The following is an 8,914-nucleotide window of genomic DNA, read 5'->3' as shown; positions in this document are numbered from 1 at the left end:
AGGTCCAGAGCAACCTGAACCAGGCTCTGGGCCCCAGAATCCCAGGGTCTCCACTCCCTGTCTACACTTCTTGCCTCCTGCTCCCAAGTCAGCTGAATCTGGCACCTGCCGGGCAGGTCCCCTCACCCTGCTCTCACTGGGGGCCCTGCAGCCTGATGCCATCAAACACAACAGTCACTTGGCCTCACCTGCCTGGTGTGCTTCGCTCTGTCCCTCCACCAGCTGCTCCTGTTTAGTCTTTGTTTTTCAGCCTAGGTTTGCCTGTCCCTTCAATATGGAAAGTCCTGGAGGCCACCTCACATCCTGGCGGCCTCAGTTCCCCATCACTGCTCAACCGAGCCCTCATTTCTGACCCCAGCTCCAGCCTCAAACCAGGGATCCTGAGGTCTCCTGGCTGCCACCCCCTGGATGTCCCACATCTACCAGGCCCCACACTGGCCTCAGCATCTTCCCCAACCCTGCCCCTCCTCCCTGGTTCTGTATCGGGGCAGCTCCACTGTCTCCTCCCCTGGCTGGAGCCCTATGTACTTCCCTCCCCCATGGCCCTTCAGCTCCATAACCCACCCACTCAGCTTCCTGCATGTCTCCCCCCGTCCCCCCACCCCTCACTGCGTTCCCCAGCCCTCCCTTGGTCCAGCCGTGTCCTCACCCACCCAGGTGCCTGCGCTGGCTTCCCCCGGGCTCCCAGCTTCAGTCTTCCCCTCTGGCCCACCCTGCTCATGACGGCTAGAAGGATCTCCCTAAAGCCCAAACCTGATCCTGTCCCTCCCCTGCATAGAATCCTCCATGGCTCCCCAGTAGTATGAGGCCTGAGTCTGCACTCCTCAGCCTGGGGGTCCTGGCCCAGCTCACCCTTCCTGCCTCACCTCTACCACTAGACCCCCAGTGCCTGGCACTTACTAAGTCCTTGCTTGTGCTGTGCCCTCTGCCTGGAACATCTTTCCCTCTGCTTTTTGCCCAATTATCTCCTTCAGATGTCATTCTCAGGTCACATGTCTCCTCCAGGAAGCCCTCCCTGACCACACCCTAGGCTGAGTCAGGCACCTTTCCTGGGATCCCACAATCTCCTCGGCTTCCCTCATCTCCACTTCTCTGATCCCTCCGAGCTGTCACTGTCTGCAGGCAGGGCTTGGGGCTGTCTGGGTCGTGGCAGCGCCACCCAGCAGGGCACGCCCAGGGAGGATGCTCAGGGAATGTCTGTTGACTGAATGGATGGCCATCCTCAGCCTCATCCAGACCCCTCAGACAGAACTGGGTGGGGGGGTCTCTCCCCAGACGTGGCACCCCCAACCCCCAGAGACACAGACAAGGGCAAGAACCCAGGCCCAAGCTTAGAAAAATAGGACTTTCTTGTTGTGCCCCGGTGTCCCGACACCCTCCCCATCAGAGTTTTAAAAACCGTGAGCAGTTTGGTGAGTCTGAGGCCAGGTCCCACCAGGTGCCTGGGTCCTGCCACCCCTAGGGCCTGAGGGCCATAGAGGTGGCGCGAGGCTAGGGTCCCGTGGGTTCGTGGCTGGGCCCCCAGGGCTCACAGTCCAGCTGGACCACGGTGTGGGCCCTGGGCGCGGCGGGCTCAGGGGCCGGGGGGGCTGGCGTGGGGCCCAGGGCGCCGTTGGTCTGCGAGCAGACGCTGCTGACGGGGGCGGCCGCCTTGGCCTTGCCCGGGGGCTGGCCGCCGTGCACCTTGTAGCGCATAAGCAGCACGAAGATGAAGACCAGTACTGAGGCCACGATGACACCACCCAGTGCGATGATCATGGTGCCGCCCAGGAAGGGTGCGTGCGGGGCCCCGCACGGCCGCAGCGCGGGCTCGGTGGAGAAGCGCGCGCAGCCCACGGGCCGCGTGGCCGTCAGCCCGGTGGCGCCGTCCTCGGACACCGCGAGCACGCACAGGTCGTAGGTGCGGCCCGAGGCCAGGTCCGTCAGCAGGAAGGAGTGGCTGTCGGCCGGGATCATCCTGGAGGGACAGGCCGGAGGGGTCAGGTCTCTGGATGCCCAGCACCCACCCCGCGCTCCGCCCCAACCCTGAAATCGAGAGGATTTCCCCCCAGTCCACTGCCTCATTTCTCTCTAGCGGCAATCCCTCTAACTGCGATCGGAATTCCCTGTGCTCTGATACCTAGGCAGCCGCCGACTGATGGCCCTCCAGTGTGTTGGCCAATTTCACCCGGCCCACTGTCTCTCTTTCCTGTCACTGCCGCTCAGATCCCCCAGTTTGACCCCCTCGAGCCCCAAGACCCACATGCCCTCTATTGCCGCTGCCCACCTCCCCTCTGCTCTGCTGCGGGGCTTCACTCTAGCCCCTCTGCCCAATTTCTCTGTAGCTCACCCCTGGAGTTCTCCCAGGTCTGTTTTACTTTGTCCCCAGCTCCTGATCCCTGTCCTGCACTGCCTTCCAATCTCCCGCCGGCCTGCAGCTCTAATTCCCTCGAACTTTGCTGCTCAACTTTGCTCCACTCGCCTGATTTCACTCTCGTCCCCCCTTTCCCCCAGCTCACTGCCTGAGTTCCCTAGTCTATCACCTCGCCTCCCACCAGCCTGCCCCCCGGAGGGCCCTGTGGCCCCGCTGTCAGACATCTCTCCCACTCGCCGCCCAGTTGTGTTCTAACCCTGTGACCTCCCTCTACCCCAATGCCCACTTCCTTCCAGCCCCCATCAATTTCCCTCTAATCCCACCTCCTGGTCTCCCTCTAGACCCTCACCCGACTTCCCTCTGCTCCCCATCTGACTTCCCTCCAGCTGTGCCCGATTTCCCTCTTCCAGCTGCTTGATCTTCCTCCGGTGTACAGCGAGAATTCTCTCTAATCCAACCGCTGACGCCTGGCTTCCTTCGAACCTGCCAATGAATGTCCCCCTAGCCCCATTGCCTTATTATTATTATTGTTTCAACAGCCCGTTTTCCAGTGCTCCTGCCGTCTGAGTCCGTTTTCATTAAGCTGCTATGCCTCAGCCATCACTGATTTCTTTTTTTCCCTGTTGCTTCTTTCTTTCCAGCTTTGTCTCCTGATTCCCCTTTATCTCTGTTGCCTGGTTTCTATACATCCTCATCTTTCTCATTTTGTCCTGTCCTTAGCGCCCAATCCCACTCTATCTCCTTTTGCAGCAGAGCACCCTGTTGGAGATTTAACTGGTTTTATAATCTGTTTTACTCCTCAACTGCTTTAATGAGGGAGGTACAGGGAACTCCGTGGTTGACTCTGGGAGGGTGACTATCTAGGATGGCATTCGCCCCCTCCCCTGCCAGGCAGGGTGGGCAGGATGCATGTGATTTTCAGGTGTGGGCCCTCCGCGGAATGAGTGCTGCTGTTTGAGAAAGGGAGGGAAAAAGCTTGCTGGAAAGGAAATAAAGTGACAATCTCTTGGAGTGTGGGCCCCTGGGGAGGGAAAGGGGACCCAAGTACTGGCTTTACGAGGTGCAGACTCCGGGCCCTGGGAGGCCCGTGGCCCAGCCTGGCAGTGAGAACAGGGAGCCATCTGGCCACCACTACTGACCACATGTGGCCACAGCAGATGTTCCAGTGCTCCCCGGCTCAGGGGCAGAAGTTGTACTGACTCCCCTCCTGGAGTGTGTGAGCCCCAGGTTTTGTGTTTGCAACAACAGAAGGGAGGAGGGAATCCCCAACAGGGGCAAACTCAACACTCCTGTTCACCTAGCAGGTGGAGACTGAACGAGGCTTAATTTGATTTAGAAAATCAAAAATTGAGAAGTGACCAGAATAGAACTCCACACGTGTAGCAGTTTACACTCACAAACCTAGAGGCCAATCCCTCTTTAACCTCCTCCCCACTCTGGCCTGAGTTCCTTTGCAACAGGGCTGCCTCATTTCACTTTGCCTGTGACCCTGCACCCTCCTGCTTGATCTTCTTTTCCTCCCACAGCCTGGCTCGTGTCTGGCCCTGTCATCTGGAAACACCTGGTTCCTCTTTACCTTGACTTCTTAAATTGCACCCCTCCAATTAACTTTTACACGGTCTGTAGGGGGCCCAGCATCAGCTGCCTTGGCAGAGGCAGAGGCAAAGGCAGATTGCCTTTTTACGTTTAACATTTACTTTTGCTGCCTTACTTCTTTTTGCCCATGCAGCCTGATTTCTTTTATCATCATTGCTTGATAAGTTTTAGCCCTGGAGCCTGATTTATTTTACATTTGCTACCTAACTTATTTTCTCTCTACCGTCTGACTTCTTTTTACCACTGCTGCTGGATTTCTTTTACTCTCTTGGCCTGATTTCTTTTACCTTTGCTGTCTAATTTCCTTTGTAGCCTTGCAGCTCATTTCTCGGCTGTGCTGCAGCTTGGGGTATCAGGAGGTGGACTTGCAACCCTCCCTCCACCTCACCACCCCCACCCGAGCTGCCCGCAGCCTAAACCCTGCACCTGTAGACGAGGATGTCGTCGGCTGAGCTGTTGTACTGGATCTGGTACATGCGGATGCCTGGGATGGGCCGCTGATCTGGCCACTGGATGAGAGCAGCTGTGGCCCCATGCTCAGTCACCTGGACGCCACGGTCCGTAGGGGGCCCAGCATCAGCTGCCTTGGCGGAGGCAGAGGCAGAGGCAGCAGAGGGCGGGGTGAGGGCGTCAGGATCCCCGTCCCGCGGGGGGTCACAACTGGTGCTGTTGGCTAGCTGGGGGGGTGGCGGGGGACCCACGGTCAGCTCAACAGCAGCCGTGGCCTCGCCAGCTGCATTGGCCGCAATGCAGGTAAAGATGCCACCATCGCCCGGCTCGGTGACCAGCAGCTCCAGCGTCCCATTAGGGAAGGCGCGAGCGCGGCTGGAGTTGCCCAGCAGCCGGCCCTGGGGTGACACCCAGCGCACGCGGGGTTCGGGGTCCCCCACTGCCCGGCAGCGCAGGGCGGCGGGCCGACCCGCAGGCACCGCCAGGGGCGGCGAGCGGTGAGTCACCACTGGGGGCTCGCACACAAACTCCTCCTCCCCCACGGCCCAGAAGTAGCGGCCGCCCAGAGCAGGGGGCGAGGCGCAGGCCTCGAGGTCGTCCTCCCGCGCCAGCCGCCGCAGCCACACCAGCTCGCAGTTGCAGTGCAGCGGGTTCCCGCCGAAGGCCAGCACCAGGGCGGAGGCGGGCGAGCCACGGGGCCTGGCCAGCAGCGGCAGGCGGGAGAAGAGGGGGTCGGGCGGGATGGTGGTCAGGCGGTTGGAGGTCATGTCCAGCCGTGCCAACTTGTGCAGGCGGGAAAAGGCGCCGGCAGGCACGGAAGCCAGCAGGTTGTGGTCGAGGCCCAGGGTATTGACGTTGCCCAGGCGGCCCAGAGCCTCCCAGGGCAGCTGCTCCAGGTTGTTATAGGACAGGTCGAGGTCCTCGAGGGTCTCGGCGCAGTCGTCCAGGGCACCGGCCGCCAGGGCTGCCAGCTGGTTGTTGCTCAGGATGAGGTGGCGCAAGTTGACCAGGCCGCGCAGCTGACCCTCACCCAGCGAGGTCAGCCGGTTGCCATCCAGGTGCAGGGCGCGCAGGGCGCGCAGGTCGGCGAAGGCGCCGGCAGCCACATGGCGGATGGTGTTCCGCGACAAGCTCAGATGCAGCAGGCCCGTCATGTTGGCCAGGTCGCGGCGGCGCACAGCCGCGATGAAGTTGTCTGCCAGGCGCAGCTCAGCTGCCCGGCGGTCCAGCGAGGGTGGCACGAATAGAAGGCCTGCCCCCGGGCACAGCACGCTCAGGGGCAGGGACTGCGTCTGGCAGCGGCAGCGGCGGGGACACGGGCTGGATGTGGCTGGCTGGGGTGGAGATGAAGCGGGGGCCAGCGGCAGCAGGCAGAGGAGCAGCGGGAGGACGGCCATCGCGGGCAGGGGTGGCCTGCAGGAAAGAAGAGAGGTGTTAGGGCAGGCTGAGGCCAGCAGAAGGGTGCCAGAGGTGGCTGGGGTAGTCTGAGACCAGGAGAGGAGGTCACAGTGGGCTGAGGGCAGAAGACTTGGTCAAAGATGGTCAGACACAGGAGCAGTCAGACAGATCAGAAGCCAGAGGAGATGGTCAAAGACTCTGGGAGAGAGATGTGTCTTGTGGGGACAGAGGGAGCACAAATGAACAAAGGGTCAGAGGACAGGGAGGTGGTTAGAAATACCCTGGGATGGTCGGAGGATGGGGGTTGGTCATGGAGCGTAGAAGGCAAGCCAGAGGACTTTAGATGAGGTCAAAGAGAGATGCTCAAAGGTGGCCAAGGAGAAAAGAGGTGGTCAGGGTGGCGGAAATGACTAGAAGTCATCAGACACGACCAGAGAAGAGACAGGTAGAGATGGTCAAGAAGACGAGAGGTGGACAAAGAGAGGAGAAGGGGTCAGGGTTGGTCAGATCCAGGAGAGATGGTCAAAGGTGGTTAGAAATGGTCAAAAGCCAGAGAGGCGGTCAGAGAGAGGAGGAGAGGACACGTCCGGGATAGTTGGAGACAAGGACTGCTGGTTAGGATGACGGATGTGGAGGAAGGTCATCAGAGAGAGGAAAGGCAGCCAGAGATCTTAGAAATGATCAGAGAGCACCAATGATCGAGAGACAGAGAGAAGAAAGGTGGTCAGTAAAGGCCACAGATGGTCGGGTGGCCGTAGACTGGCAGTTAGGGTCAGGGGCGGGAGGAGGGCAAGAGAGATGGTGAAGGATAGTCAGAGAGGAGAGATGGACAGGAGTGGCTGGAGAGAAGAGTGGTAGGCAGAGATGTCAAAGATGGTCAGAGACAGTCACAGGTCCAGGCTTAGAGTCAGGGATGGACAAGGGCAAGAGAGCCAGTGAAAGATGATCAGAGAGAGGTACGGCGAACAGAGATGTCAAAGGTGGTCACTGAGTGAAGCAGGAGACAGAGGTGGCCGGAGACAGGAGCTGTGGACAGGGGTGTTAAAGATGATCAAAGGCAAAAGAGGCGCACAGAGATGGTCATTGAGAGGAGTGATGGCCAGAGAGAAGAGCCGTGGACAGAAGTGTCCAAGATGATCAGACAGAGAAGAGGTGAATAGAGATGGTCAATGAGAGGAGAGGCGGACAGGAGAGGCGGCTGGAGACGGTGAGATGAGAGATGTGGGAAGAAGTTGGAGAACGGGGCGGGGGGCAGAGACCTGGACACGCCATCAACTGGGGAAGAAGAGGTCAGAGAGGGGCAGGGCTGGCCAAATGGCCAGAGAATGTTTGAGGCAGAGCAGGAGCGGGAGGCAGACCCTTGGAGGGGGGAATGTCTGTTTCCTGGGGAAACCCCAAGGGTGCCCAGAGGGACTGGTCCTCACTTACCTCCTCCCGCAGCCACAAAGTTCCTCCCAAGTCCCTCCACACCATGGGGGTCTCCCAATAGCCTTACCTGAGCTGGAAGCCGCCCCAGGGAGCAGTGTCTTCAGGCTCCAGGGGGACAGGGGGCAGGGCTCTGGAGGGGGCACCTGGTCATGCCTTCCCTGTCCCCAAGACCTCTGTAGAGGGACAGTCTGTTGCGTCCCAGCTCAGATCTGTGGCCACGGAGTCTCTAGACCTTGATGCTCCAGGTCCTAGCTCTCCAAATATTGGGCTTCTAGGGTCCAATTTTAGAGACCCAGACCCCGTCTGGGTTGCTCAGGGTCAGGCTCTCCCAGCTCCAGCCTTGGGATGCTAAATAGCCAAATGGAGAGTTTAGGGTCTGAGCCCCAAGCCCAGTCCTAGGATCAGATACTGAGGTGCTGGGTTCAGATACTGGGGTGCTTAGTCAAGATTTGGAGGTCTCTAGCCCCAAATTTCAGCATTCAGATTTGCAGCAAGGACTTCAGGCCCAAACTCAGGTTTAGGCGCCTTGGAATGCCAGGGTTCAGATTTTGGAATTTGAGGCCTAAATCTTAGGGTTCAGGTCCCAAATAGTGGGTTCCAGGGTATAGATATGGGAATCCGGTCCCAGATTTCAAGGTCCCAGGCGCAGAATTCAGAGTTCAGCTCCAGATTCGGGGTTTCAGATGCCAAATCTTGAGGTTCAGGCTCCAAATCTTGGGGTCCCAGGGACTGATGCTGAGATCCCAGCCCCAGATATGGGTGTTCAGGCTCCAGGTCTTGGGGTCCCAGCCCCAGATCACAGTCCCAGGCTCGGGTTTCCAGATCTCCGGATCCAATCTCGGGGTGCAGGCTCCCGATGTTGGGGTGCTGGCCCTGGGTCTAGGGCGGCGGCGTGCCGGCTGGCTTCCCGGGCGGCGGCGGGGGCTGGCCCGGAGGGAGGGGGGAGGCTGGGGTGGGTGGGGGGGCGGCCAGGCAGCCCCGGGGGCCGGGGTGGGGCGAGGCCTGGGCGCGGACAGACGGACACACAGGGACACGCGGGGTGGCGACACCGCCGCGCAGGCAGGGGTGCAGGGGGGAGGGGCCGCGCTCAGAGACCCCTCCCCCGCCGGGGCCGGGGCGGGGGCCGGGCAGGCGGGCCGGGTCCGGGCGCTCCCGCGGCCTCCTCGCCGGGAACCCAGGGCCGCGCGCGCGCCCGCGCTTAAAGGCGCAGGCCCCGCGCGCGCCCGCGCTTAAAGGTGTAAGCAGTCCCCCTCTCTAAGGCGCGTTCCCAGCCCCACCTCCCAAGGAGTCGCCCTGGCGTTGCTTGGGAGCGAGAATCCTTGGATACAGAAAGAGACAGAGAGAGACACAGAGACTGAGACAGAGAGACACACAGAGATAGAGACAGAGACAAAAAGATGAGCAGACAGATTGAGGGACAGAGAGGAGTTGAATGAGAGAAGCAGAGAAACAGAGAGAGAGATAGAAAGACACACACATATTCAAGGAGAGAGACAGTGAAAGACCCAGAAAGAAATAGAGAGGCAAGAGACAAGGACATGTCAGAGATAGACAAACACAGAGACATAGAGAAAGTCAAAGAGAGAGACAGACAGACAGACTGAGCTGAGGCAACTCCGCTGTGAGGATGGGTATGTGTATATGTGTCCAGTTCTCATTCACAGCCTTGGATGTGGCCCTTTATCCCAG

General features: G+C 59.9%; 1 protein-coding gene across 1 annotated transcript; it reads right to left on the bottom strand.

Moving 5' to 3' along the window:
- Positions 1–1,331: 1,331 nt before the first annotated feature.
- Positions 1,332–8,289, bottom strand: LRFN3 (leucine rich repeat and fibronectin type III domain containing 3). The gene is made up of 3 exons (XM_004439752.3): positions 7,293–8,289; positions 4,376–5,812; positions 1,332–1,957 (listed from the first exon to the last, which is right to left on the bottom strand). The coding sequence occupies exons 2-3, from the start codon at positions 5,794–5,796 to the stop codon at positions 1,492–1,494; spliced, it is 1,887 nt and encodes a 628-aa protein (XP_004439809.1). The 5' UTR covers positions 5,797–5,812; positions 7,293–8,289; the 3' UTR covers positions 1,332–1,491.
- Positions 8,290–8,914: the final 625 nt, after the last annotated feature.

Source organism: Ceratotherium simum, chromosome 33 (assembly GCF_057802395.1).
Source record: "Ceratotherium simum simum isolate JZ-2026a chromosome 33, ASM5780239v1, whole genome shotgun sequence".
Classification (NCBI taxonomy): Eukaryota; Metazoa; Chordata; class Mammalia; order Perissodactyla; family Rhinocerotidae; genus Ceratotherium; species Ceratotherium simum.
Note: the sequence above shows the minus strand (reverse complement) of the source record. Positions and strands in the feature narration are given on the sequence as shown.

Coding starts and splice junctions, on each gene's coding strand:
- LRFN3 (XM_004439752.3), bottom strand. CDS start 5,796: ATGGCCGTCCTCCCGCTGCTCCTCTGCCTGCTGCCGCTGGCCCCCGCT. Junction 1,958..4,375: donor GACGACATCCTCGTCTACAG/GTGCAGGGTTTA, acceptor CTGTCCCTCCAG/GATGATCCCGGCCGACAGCC.